At 34.8% G+C, this 13,906-nt stretch overlaps 1 protein-coding gene across 2 annotated transcripts in view; it reads left to right on the forward strand.

The window, feature by feature from the left end:
- The window catches only part of ESD (esterase D), a 35,660-nt gene that overhangs the window by 5,850 nt on the left and 15,904 nt on the right, over positions 1–13,906 (forward strand). The window contains exons 2-6 of one of the 2 annotated variants that reach the window (XM_036745964.1): positions 1,179–1,241; positions 5,427–5,504; positions 7,342–7,430; positions 10,131–10,229; positions 13,614–13,738. In XM_036745964.1, the coding sequence (XP_036601859.1) occupies positions 5,437–5,504; positions 7,342–7,430; positions 10,131–10,229; positions 13,614–13,738 (381 nt within the window). In that variant the 5' untranslated portion in view covers positions 1,179–1,241; positions 5,427–5,436. The remainder of the gene's footprint in view (positions 1–1,178; positions 1,242–5,426; positions 5,505–7,341; positions 7,431–10,130; positions 10,230–13,613; positions 13,739–13,906) is intronic. The other variant, XM_036745965.1, reaches the window with a different exon arrangement.

Raw genomic sequence — 13,906 nt, forward strand, 5'->3', positions numbered from 1 at the left:
GACAGATAGGAAAATTGCATGTGGCATCCGATTGACTACTGTTAATAATAGTAGTAAATATTTTTCACATAGCTTTCCAAAACTTAAATTGCTTCTTTATTTTCATGTATTATTAAATTAAGCTTGTAATTAAAAAAAACAAACCTTAGGTTTTGGTCAGAAAGTGAGTTGAAATAACTTTTTCTCGAAACAAAATACTGTTCTATACCTTGTATGATTAATATTTCAGGTTTAGTCTTTTTGTATTATTGATGTCAAGGAGTAGAGGAGCTATAATAATAGCACACAAAAAATTAAATACAGTAACTGAATAAATAACAGCAGGGAAAAGTATGCAAAGAATAAGACATGTAGAGTCATTAAATTCTTAAAGAGTTACATAAATTTAACCAACAATTTATACTTTTCTGTAAGAGATATACAAAGAAACATTATGTGTTCTATAAACTATATCTAGTTTTAATTTAGTGACTACAATACTTCAGACTAATTTTCTTGAAAGTCTTAGAGGACTTAACCTAAGTATTCAGACCTAATTCATCTTTTCATTTCATAAATTCCATATTTGAAACTTGTATCATCTAAATGACTTATTTTCTGAGCATCATCTTACACAATCACAAATGTTTTACTTGGTGCCGGGCCCTATTGGCACAACACCTGACCCCAAATTGAATACAGGTCAAAAGCTAAAACGAGAGGCAAGATATGGAGGAAGACTGTGTGATGCTGCCAATACATCTGTCTCCAGGTTTATTGGCATGTAAAGCCTTTAAGTTCGTGATTCAGTTGAATACTTGTAGAATAAAAGCCTGCTCTGAAATAAGAACAACAGTAATAATTCAATTAATAACTTTACAAAACCTTAAGTTTTGTATAAGCACTTCCTTAGAACAACACTGTGAAGGAAGTAAGGCAAATCTTATTCCTATTTTACAGATGAGGAAAATCAGGTTCAGAGAGCTTAAGTGATTTTCCAATAATTACACAGACAGCGTTTAAAATAACATTTGAAGCCAGGTATATTCATTCCAAATCCATCACTCTCTACATTTTGGCCCACTCTGTCCTATAGTCAAATAGGTCCATTTATCAGTACAAATGTGTGTCACAGGTGTAACTTTTTTACTATCAGAAATTTTTTCCATTACTTAAATCCTTTTGTGTTTTGGTGGCAGGATCATACACCTTCTGTCAGTTACCTTGTGTCAGTGAGTGGGAAAACAGTAGCAACTGAATAGGTAAGTTCAAGTATTACAATTAATATTTCACACTGCAGTTCAGGTGGAGTTTAAAAATCTAATAACCGACATTGAAAATGACTATTTTTTCACATATAATACTGTTGCTGAAAAATATTTCTTTCACACTTAAGATACTTGTTGTTTTATGTCAAGTTTTTCTGTTAATCATGCCTGTTATCTTAATTTAAGGCTAGTTTCAAAAAATATTTAGAAAAAAGAATTTTAACCTCTAGCACATTACCTTGAATAGAAGACCTGAGGTACATATCTCTTGGATTGAATTGAAAGTAGGATGTTTTTAAAATAACCTGAAAAGGCTTTCTATTCTTAAGCCTTCATATTTGAATTTTTCCCCATAGCTAAATGTAAAGCATTTATTTTGATTTCAGATTAACACTAAGAAGAACTACGTGAGCAGGGAAAAAGGGCACTCTGGTACAAATTTATTTAAGTGATTGAAAAGCAAATCAGTGTTCCGTGTATAAGGGGAAAAAGGCAAGCCAATTATAAAGCTCTCCTATATTTGATCACTTCAGAAACTCCAAAAATATAACTGGAATGGCAGTAGATGTTGAAAAGTAAGGTTTTTCAGTGAATTAATGAGCCATTTTTATTTCCTATTTCCATGGGAAATAATCTTATTTATCATTGAGTTGTACCTCCTTTGGAAGTATGAGGTCATTTTTTTGTGAGTTTGTTAAAAAGATAGATCCATCAGTCAATCAGTAAGCATAAGTGCTGTACCATGTGCCAGGTACTGTGCTAAGTCCTGGGGATACAAAAATGAAGTGGTCTCAGCCTTTATGCAACTAACCTTCTCTCAGACCATTTATGTGGGTTAGTTTTTCTCTGTTAAATAGAAAGGTTTGAGAGTAGGATTGGGAATATATTTGGAAACTATTGGTGTATAAGATAAAGTCAAAATGGGTACATGATTTAGACATTAAGGGTGATATAAGCAAAATAGGGGAGCATGGAATATCTTACCTGTCAGATTACTGGATAAAAAAAAAATTTATGGTCAAATGCGATAGGATCATGGAGTATAAAATTTTGATTACATAATAATTAGAAAGTTTCGCATAAACAAAATCGGTGCAGCCAAGATTAGAAGGAAAGCAGAAAATGGAAAAAAACATTTACTGCAAGTTTCTCTGATAAAGATGTCATTTCTCAAATATATAGGGAACTGAGTGAAATTTATAAAAACAGAAGCCATTCCCCAATTGATAAAGGATATAAACAGGCAGTTTTCAGAACTCAAAACTATGTGTAGTCACATGAAAAAATGCTCTAAATCACAATTGATTAGAGAAATACAAATTAAAACAATTCTGAGGCACCACCTCACACCTATGAGATTGGTTAATATGACCGAAAAGGAAAATGACAAATGTTGCAGGGGATATGGAAAAATTGGGACATGAATGCACAATTGGTGGAGTTGTGAACTGATCCAACCATTCTGGAGAGCAATTTGGAACTATGCCCAAAGGGCTCTAAAACTGTGCCCGGCAATACTACTGTTGGGTCTATATCCTAAAGAGGTCAAAGAAAAAGGTAAGCACCTATATGGACAAAAATATTTCTAACTGCTCTTTTTGTGATGGCAAAAAATTGGAAATTGAGGAGATGTTCATCAGTTGGGGAATGGCAGAACAATTATGGTATATGACTGCTATGAAATACTGTTATGCTATGAGAAATGACAGGCAGGATGGTTTCAGAAAAACTTAGGAAGACATATATGAACTGATGCAAAATGAAGTGAGTAGAACCAGGAGAACATTATACACAGTAACAAGAATATTGTAGGATGAACAACTGTAAATAACTTAGTTATTCTGATCAGTACAATGATCCAAAACAGTTCCAAAGGACTTTTTATGAAAAATGCTATCCACCTCTGGAGAAAGAACTAACAGAGTCTGAATGCAGATTAAAGAATAATTTTTTTACTTTTCTTTTCAAAATGTCTAATATAGAAATTTGCCTTGCACAATTTCACTTGTATAATTCATATCACATTTCTTGCCTTCCCAGTGGGTGGGGGAGGGTGAGATGGAGAAATAGAATTTGGAACTCAAAATCTTTTAAAAATGGAGTTTAAAATAAATATTAAATTGAAAAAAGAAATTAGTGGTGTAAAAAAACAAAGGGTTGATGGTCATCAAAATTTTTAAAAATAAAGAAGTGACTTGTATATAAAAGGTTATCATTTTTAGTCAGAGAAACTGGAGAGTATGACTTGAGTATAATTTCTTTGTGCACAGAAATATTTCATATTTAAACCTAGTAGAAATTCCATCACTATCTAAAAATCTTTCCAATCTTAGAATTACATACCTTTTCCTAAAGAGAGTTTGAATGATGATCTAGTTTTCCTCAATATAAAATGGAATATTGAAAATTGTGTCAGTTAATTACATGAGTTGAATAAAGTTAATAATTTTAGGACACAGACGTGTTCAAAGACATTTTAAAATCTGAGTTTCTAAGATTGGCCATTTATATTTTTTGAAAATGAGATTGCTTTTCCCCAATTCACAACTTATCAGAAGGACAACATTGTACATTTTTCAAGTGACACAGCTTGGAAAATAGTGGTTCACTTAGTTTCTGCAGCTTTTGCTACTTTGAAGTACTCTTTCAATTCAACTCAGTTAGCCTTATAAAAACTACTCTATGGCTTCAAGGTGCTTACATATTTTAATGCAAAAAGTTCATGAGCACTAGACTATTAGAAAAAGGTATATTTGAAATTCAATGTTTATAAGCAGATGCTAGAAAAATAATTGAATAATAAATAATGAAAAGGAAATTATTTCCAGAAATCTAGTTGAGAAGCTTCAGAAAGGACAATAAGACATAGATTTGAGAAGTGTTAGGATTGGAAGTTCAATTTAATACTGAATGTATCTCTTTGATTGTAAAGAGTTAAAAATTGGGATTCATAGAGAAGAGCCTCATCTAATGTCACACAGACAGTGTGTTGTTAAGCTAGAGTTTGATCTTAGGTTTCTTCTTACCTACGCAGCATTCCTTCCACCTCCCCCGTCTGCCTCCAATATTGCATGGCGTATTGGAGCATTGGTGCACTGTTACTCTCCATTTTCATTCATCCTTTAGATCCCAATTTTTTCATATGTCTGCAATATGTTGATAAAGCTGTTAACTGCAGTATTCCAAAGTAATCATTTTATTCTTTTCCTAATGAGGCCTGACCTTTCTTCACCAGATACAGTGACAATGAGTACTCCCTGTTAAAAGTTTATTTTTTTCTGATCATTGTTTTTAATGAGAATAGTTTTCTGCTGCTTATATGCACGTAACATGTAAAAAGTGAATGCTCTTGTGTTGAATTATTGTTGGGTATGCATAAAAAAATACCTCAACCTGTCAACCTCTATGAATGCTAACTCATGTTCTAGTTACTCACTTTCCAGTTATAAAGCCCCTTACATGAATGATCTCATTTATTCCTTACACTGTCTCTATGAAGAAACTACAAAAGTACTGCCATCACTATTTTATAAAAGGTGTAACTAAGGCTCAGAGAGGTTAAGGAATTTTCTTCTAGAAACATCTAGAAAATTACAGATCCAAGGCTCTCAAAACTAGTTGTGGGTTTTTTTTTTATCTTCCCACCATTCCAAGGACATTTGCAAGTTAATTTCCATTTATTTCTATAGAAACAAAAGAAAGGCAACTTGGAATGGTTGCTTTTTAAAAATTTATTTATCACTATTGTCAGGCAGAAAATTGCTTCATAAACTTACACAACATTTTCTCTTCACAAAATCCAATAATAAAGGTTTTATAATTTTGAATTGGCTGACACATCACCATCCACTTTCAATTGTTCAATAACCAGTCAATCAATGTCCCTGATATCTCAGCTTTATCTGATGCTTTGACTATTGGCAATTGCCTTAAGTGGCACAAAGACTAAAATAATAGATTAGCATGTTTTAGTAATGACATGCCCAAGTGCTTTAATTTGAAGTGGAAAAAAATGCAGTACTTTTTTTCAGTGCCATTTCTTTGTGTCTGAGTCAATGATTATTGAAAATAGTTATGTTTCAGGGATTTGTTTAAGCATACAAGTGAGAAAATGTGTGTCTTCAAAAGCTTATTATGTAGAAACTAACAAAGTTTATGTTAACTTCTTTTTATTAACAGCAAAGAAACTATGGCCTTGAAACAGATTTCCAGCAACAAGTGCTTTGAGGGGTTTCAGAAAGTGTATGAGCATGACAGGTAACTTATTAAATGTCATCTGTACAAGTGTCAAATATAATTTTAAGCATCCTTGAGCCTATTTCTTTATTTGATTTAGATTTTGCAGGGAGAGGTATGATACAGCATGTATACCAGTAACTAAATACAAAGTAACTTGAGGAAGGAGAAAGTAATAATTTAGTGGGGAGAGGGAGGAACAGGCTAGGGAAGACTTCCCAGAAGGAGTAGTACCTGAAGTAAGTATAAAGGGAAGATAAGAGTCTGAGCCTTGGAGGTGAGCAGGGGAATATTTTCTAGACTTGGAGGATGGCTTCTTCAGATGCTTGATCCTAGAAAGGGGGACAGGGATTGGATTAGATGATCTCTTAAGGTCCTTTTCATTCTAAAATTAGGGGCTTGTGAATGAGTTTCAGACACAGGATGGTCCAGTTTGGCTGGAATACAGCGTGAGAGAAGGAGAGTAAAGAAAAATAAGGTTGACAAGATAGGCTGGAGCCAGAGATGATGAAGTGCTTTTATCTTAGAAGTAACATGGAAGGTTTGTGTCCATGGGGCTGACATATCATACTCATATAGTACTTTACGTTTTGCAGAGGGTTTTCCTCACAACAAATCTGTGAGTTATATGTTATAATAACAATTATTATTATTATATCCTTTTTATAAATGAGGAAATTCAAGCACCAAGAGGCTGTGATTTTCTCATGGTCATGTGCTTTTGGAAATTATTTTGGCAGATTTGTGGAGGATCCAGAGAAACAGAGAGAATAGTTAGAAAGATAATGTAATAATCAAGAGAGAGGTGATTAGAGCCTGACTGAACAAAATGGTGCCTCTGTAAATGAGAAGGGGACAATATGAGGGATGGAGGTAGAATTAATAGGACTTGTCTGATTGGGTATGGGAAGAAATAAAGGGGAGGAAGAAGTCTAGAATAACATTGTTAGGCATCTGGATAAATGGGAGAATTTTGGTACTCAAACAAAATACAGTGTTTGAGGAGATACTTCCAAGAGGAAAATAAATTCCATTTTGGATATGTCAATTTTTGAGATGCTAGTAGGACAGGCATCCAGATGTCTAGCATTGAATTTGATGTTCAGGAGAGAGGTTAGGGTAGATATGTGGATTTGAAATCTATCTAGAAATGCTAATTGAACCATAAGAGGCAATGAAATTGCTGAAGGGGAGAGCATATAAAGAGAAGATAGAAGGGCCTGGGACAAGACCTAAAGGGATATCTGTGCTCACTAGGAGGGAGATGGATGATGACCCAACAAAAGAGACTGAAAAGGAGCAATTGGAAAGGTAGGGGAGCCAAGAGGGAGTCGAGAGTATTCAAGAAGATTGAGTGGTCCTCACTGTCAGAAGTTCCTGAGAAGTCAATTAACATTAGGACTGAGAAAAGTTTGGGGTTTTTTTGTATTGATCAGTTTGGACATCACTAGTAACCTTTGATAGCAATTTCTTTATATTAATGGAGTCAGATGGTAGACTATAAGGAGTTTACAAGTGAGTAGATATCGAGAAAGTGGAGGAAGCAAGTGAGTGTAGATATCTCTTTTGAGAAATTTGAGAGGGAAAAGGATACTTATAAGAATCTGAGCATTTTCATAGACAGTAGAGAAGGACCCAGAAGATAAAGATTGAATGTTAGAGAGAAGGGGTAGGTAGGTATGACAATCCATGGGTCAAGCTGTCTCGAAAGAATCAAGGGCACAAGTAGAAGAAGTCAGCCCTGGCAAGGAGAAGGCTAACCTCTTCTGAAGACTGAAACAAAGGACAGAGGATATAGATGAATAGGGAAGATATTGTCCAGAAAGAAAAATTAATTAAATATATTTGATTGTAACAGTGTGGAACTAAAATGCAAAATGAAATTTGGAATCTACTTGCCACCAAAGGCAGAAACTGGAAAATGTCCTGTACTTTATTGGCTGTCTGGTGAGTATATTTGGAGTAGGTGGATTGTTACTATTTCCTTGTGTATTTTGGGTTTAAACTTCCTATTAACAATTTTAATTATGTCCTGTCTACACCATTGATCGTCCCCCTTGACAGTGTAAATTTATTTTAAATAAAAGTTGGGTAGTTGTTCTTTGTTCTGTTCTGAGCATCAACACTACTACTCCTCCAAGCTCCCCTTTATTCTCCCAATATAGCTACTTTATAAATTCCTCTTGGCTGTCTGTATGCCTTGCCAGCCTCAGTTCATTCTGAGTTTTATTGCTTCTGATACTGTTCTTATAGGGCTATGCTATGCCATGCCATAGCATTCTTTTAATTTTTAATTAATCTTAATCAATATTGATCTAAGAAGGCTTTGGGTTTTTTTAAATTTCTCACCAGAAACTATATGCAAAATGACTGTTTTTCAGAATCATATAGATCACCTTAAAAATTCTGATTTCATTCTCATTAAGAAAGTATTTGTGTGGGTATATCAACATTTTGGACTTTCCTGGAAGTGCATTGCTAAAAAAAATTTTAATGTAACTGATTGACTGAAATTATGTTAAACTAAAATGCAAAATGTTGCAACTTCCTCCCATTCTGTTTTTATTTAATTTCTAACAAGAGCTGCCAAAGTGATATATTCTTAATTTAAAGGATGGCAAACCTCATTTTAAAAGTTATTGTATGGCATATAAGCAGTTCATGACAATAACAAAGTATCAGATTCTTGACCAAAATTAAAACCTATCAAGGATGCCAGCAAGTTTGTGTGTGTGTGTGTGTGTGTGTGTGTGTGTGTGTGTGTGTGTGTGTGGATACAAGATTTAGACCTCTACTTATTTGTTCACATCAGATGTCAGAACAGTCTTCAGCATTGAGATCCGACAGTATAATTAGTCCTTAGGAACTGGAACCATAATTCATGAAACAGAGTCAAAACCTAGGGCACTTGTGAAAAATTCTTACAGCAGATCAGCGTATCTGCTTTAGTGATCCAGTGGACGATATTCTCACACGGAAGACCAGCAAAATGCTAACATGATGAAATTTGGTTTGATTAAAACAATATACAAGCCAAAAGCTTAACAGATTACACCACAGCTCTTAAGTATGGGCCCCTTGGACCACAGTAATATACAAAGATATCAAATTAGCCCAAAAGTAAAGTCAGTTATGGTTATATGAATAATTTCACAGAGTGGAATTAATAGCTACCTTACTACCGCCCGCTCTTGAGTTTTAATTTTATCTCTGCCACTAGCTAATTATATTGATTTAGGTAACCCATTTAGCCCCTCTGAACCTCAGTTTCTTCATTTGTCAAATGATGGTATTGGACCACATGGATCTATAAGGTTCTATGGTCAATAGTTCTGTGATTCCCCACATAATAAATACTGTAGTATCTTCTTCCTCCTCACGGAATTATCATTCTGAATTCATCATAATGAACTTTATTTTCTCAGCTCAAGGGACTACACACTTCCCATTGTGTTCCAAAAGGAAAAGACCATCTGAAATCCTAGTAGAGAGCCTATTTTGTTTCTGGTAGACAGACTTACTGCTGTATTACCAATTGTCTATGTCACTGTCTCCAGAGGGTTTCTACATATCTCTCAGAGATTCACAGAGAAGTAACATAGATAATTAGGGACCTCAACTCACATCTAAGATCTGTGCCTAGAAGTTTTTATATCTATAATGATTCCCCCCAAATATCTGGAATGCTTCCCTGTAGAGTGTTAACAAGCTGATCCACACTCAATTGTTACATAAATTATTAAGACTTTGACATTTCTAATTGCAGGGTAGTAATATAAATGACCGGGACTGGGTTGCTTTGAACCAAAGTATCCAATCCCTGCTCAGTGCTGCCATATCCATAGTGTTGGACTCCTAGAGTCAGATTAGTTAAAGTTAGTTTTATCCCTTAATCACAATAATGTGGAATAGGGATAATCATACTATAATCACATACTAATCACAATAATACGGAATAGGAATAAACATGCTACATAGCGATAGAAGAACACCAGTGAATGGAGCTAGGTCTCACTTCAGAGAAGGCAAAATGCTACCACCAATACTTTTCCTTTTTTTCAATGAGTTGTCTATATTTAGTGGTAAGATCAGGATTTTTTGCTTCCCAGCTCTGACTCAGGAAGAACTGGGTTCAGATCCTACCCCTAACATTTACTGACTCTATGTGGACAATTCATAGCCTTTCTGAACATTACATACTCACTAAGACATATTGCTTATTACGTTGTGACTTTTATAGGTGGGGGGTGTTCCAACACCAAAATCTAGAGATCCGTGATGGGTTGAGGTATGTATGGCTGTAAATATTCAGTGAAAGAGAGCCAGTTCTTTTAAGTTGTATAGCATGGAATGGAATTACTGATAGTCCTAAACCTGGAGATTTAATCTGCGGTCTGTGGATTTGTTTTAAAAAATTGACAATTGCATTTTAGTATAATTAGTTTCCTTTGTAATCTTACTAAAATATTATTCTGAGAAGGAGCCCCTAGGCTTCACCAGACTGCCTAAAGGCCCATGACACAAAATGGTTAAGAACCGCTGCCTTAAATGACTCCTGGTTTAGGGAAGTTTGCTGTATTTGTAGAAAAGCAAAAACTTTGAGCACCTAACATAGTGTATAATGACATCATTATTTTTGCTGTTCAGGTTTAACTTGCACAGAACAAAATTTTATCACAAAAGCTGGTTATCACCAAGCTGCAGCAGAACATGGCCTCATTGTCGTTGCACCAGATACCAGTCCACGTAAGTATTTTGTGGCAGAGATTCTTTGTGTTACATCATCTCCATATTTGAGGCTAAATTTTTATTTGACCTAACATACAAAGAGTGGCCTGCCTATTCTATTTTTTAGTTCAATTCAACAAATATTTATTGAGCCCCTGCTCACTGTGCAAAGGTCTGTTCTAGGCACTATGAGTAATGCAAGATAAATTAGACACAATCCCTTCCTTCAACAAGGTTATAGTCTGCTAAGTATGGAAGATAAACACACAAATATGGTATGAGACAGAATAATTCTTATTTTATAAGCATAAAACCTTTTCACTATAAATAATAGGGGGAGATATTGACATGAGGTAAGAAAAGAATACTTATGTCTTTAAAACAATAGCTATGTGGAAAATAGAAGAACATCTGCAAAAATCTGAAGGAGCACATAAGAATCAAGGAGTGGCAATAATTTAAGATATTAGGAGGAATCCTAATTAGCAACAGTTCAATTAAATAAGATCTTCCTAATTTTCTGTTTTTCTTACTAAGATCTATGTTGAAACCAGAGAGAAAAACCCTGTTATTTGAGATTTGTATAATCATATTTTTTAGAGCTAATAGCGATCCTCTTTCAAGGACTTGATATCATTTAGTATATTTAAAGTAGCTTATATCTATAAATTGTTTCCATGTGGCAGTATCTTTGAAGTAGAGCTCTTTACTGTTAGCCAGACCAATGAGAGTTCAGGAAAGCATGTAAAAACTAGGATGGTAAATAATTTTGTAACAGAAGAAAAATCTATTTGGTATCCTGTAAAACCATAAAATTTGTCCCTCTTTGGTAAAATTGCTTCTTGACACATAAAAGATAAAAAAATAGATTGGATAACTTCATGTACTCTGGGAGGTTTTTTGGTGAATGTTATTTTTAACCTGTATCTATCCATTTTTTGTGTAGTATTTGACTGTTGGAGAGTAGACTGGGCTAATCCTAACTATTAAAGGATACCATTAGGCACCTAACTTCTGTTAATTGCCTATCTCACTTTTCTTATTGATGACACTTTCTCATGCTCGTCTAAAAACTGCAGATCCTTCTCATTCCAATTTTCAAAAATCTTCTAAAGCACTTTTATCAATACTTTCCTGATTAAATTTGTGTGCTTTGCTGCCTTTTGAACAAAAAGATGACACAACTGATCATTACATAGGTGTTTGTAATTCAACAAATGTTTATGAAGCACCCACTATATGAATTGTGGTGTCTTTGCAGTAATGGGCAATGGCTGTATTGACACTCTCTTACATTGTTCCTGTTTTCAAGGCAGTGTGCGTGAAGTGATGTGCAGTCTATGGGCAAAGAGTAGTAGACCAAATTAATCTACTAGGAGATTGAACATATAACTTTGTCCTCATTTTCACAATGCTTTCACCAATTGAGCCTACTAGTCTTAGATACCCGTCAAGTAGAAGAAAGTTACTCTGGCCCAGAGATAATCAGCAAGCATTTATTTTTCAAGTGCTTACTATGTGTCAGGCACTGTGCTAGCTACTAGAGATACAAAGACAGTGAGATAGTACAGAATAACAGCGCTAAAAAATATATAGTGTCTAGGTAACACTCAACTTCTCTCCTCAAAGAGCTGATAGTTTGGTAGAGAGTTAAGACACAATACAAGTGCTATAATGCACGATAATATATAGTAAGCACATGAAGGAATTACAAAATAATTACACTTTACAATATTTAAGGAGTGTATCTAAAGTTTGGTTCCCCAATCACCACCCCACCCATCCCCTCCTTCATCCCTCTTAAATTCTGTCTCTACTCTTCTTTTCTTTTTACCTAGTAGTTCAGTGATGAGACAGACCATAAAACTTAACCAAACTTTCTCTTGGTTTATGTACCTCTGCTCTGTGGTCTCTTTTAATGCTATTTCTCAGCCCCTTAACACTGCCAAAGAATAAAGAATATGTTAAAGATACCTGAGATTTTATTGGTACCAATTTCAGGACCCATATAGTTTGCACAAATTCTGCATTCGTTGTTTAGTTGGTTAGTTATGTGTGACTCTTCATGACCCCATTTGGGGTTTTGTTGGCAAAGATACTGGAATGGTTTACCATTTCCTTTTTTCAGCTCACTTTAGTAAGTATCTGAGACTGTATTTGAACGCAGATCCTCCTCACTCTAGGCCCGGGGCTCTATCCACTGTGCCACCTAGCTGCCCCAAGCCCTCAGAAATACTGCAATAATAATTTTTGTTTCTAATCTGTGATTTCATTATCATGAGGAGCTCTTGGTTTGGAAACTCCCTCCACTAATGCAATCATACTAACTGTCCCAGGTCATATTATAGTGTATTTTATAGCTTACCAAGTGCTTTCATCAAAACTTTGCCATGAACATCATGTTTCTAGTAATACTAGTAATTTAATTTTAAAGGCATTTGAATTCTAGACTCATAGAGGCTCAGTTATTTAGTGGGAAGCATTCTTTATTTGGAGTCAGGAGATATGGATTCAGTCCTAGCTGTGTCATTTGTTAAAATCACTTAAGCTCTCTGAACTTTAGCTCTTCATCTTTAAAATATGGATAATAGCATTTGCCTTACCTATCTCACAGTGATATTAAAAGCAAACCAGGTATTGCAACAATTGGGCTAGCAGCTGTTGTGGGGGTGAAAGACCAATACAAAACCAACAACAAGAACGCTGCCAGCACAGGTTCTTTTGATCTGCTTTACTAAGGAAAGTAGCATTAAGGGGTTAACAATTTTACTTTAATCCAACATATACTATAAATTCTCTTAGTTCAGGAGGGAAAGCCAGCAACTTGAACTTCAGAGTAAGTACAAACAAATTACAAACATACACAATATAAACAGTCCAAATCACAATTCATAGTTACCAAAAAGCATCAACATTTGAGTTCACGAGCCAGAAAGCTCTTAACAATGGCTGGCCCAGAGTCACATGCCACTCCTCCAGTGGCTCAGAGCTCCAAGGGTGACCGCCAACCTCTGGGTTTATATATCTTGTTCAGGGTTAAATGTGAGTCATACATGCGACTCACCCATGTGACCTAAAAGCATCACAAAAATTCGACTTAAACCCCCATGGTCTAAAAGCCTCTGATGTCACAAGCATGTCACTCAAACCCATGTAAACTAGACTTTCCCTTGAGGCAAGGAGGTCATCAAGGACTCCTAATTTAATCAAGGAAACAAAGGCTAAACTCTTCAAGGGCACTTGATTGAATAAGTGCTAAAAGCCCTCCTTAATTACCAATACACCAGGTAAGGTCAGGTATATGAAAGAAACTTGAAAAACCAAAGTTCTATGTAAAATATTCATAAATACTGTGGTAATGATTTCAAATGGTCATTTAACAATGACATTTTGCTTTGATAGGTGGCTGTAATATTAAAGGAGAAGATGATAGCTGGGACTTTGGTACTGGTGCTGGTTTTTATGTGAATGCCACCCAAGAACCTTGGAAAACCAACTATAGGATGTACTCTTATGTAATAGATGAGGTAAGTCCATCAAAATTAACATTTTTATAATTAACTTCAGTTATTTTGATTTGTTTACTAACTGTCTTAGTTTGATTTTGTTTGAAAGGTTTAATCTTAAACTCAAGATGAGTATTATTAAATTGATGTTATGTGCATTTATTGATGTTACAGAAAATATCAAACTTT

The sequence above is a fragment of the Trichosurus vulpecula genome, chromosome 2 (genome assembly GCF_011100635.1).
Source record: "Trichosurus vulpecula isolate mTriVul1 chromosome 2, mTriVul1.pri, whole genome shotgun sequence".
Lineage (NCBI taxonomy): Eukaryota > Metazoa > Chordata > Mammalia > Diprotodontia > Phalangeridae > Trichosurus > Trichosurus vulpecula.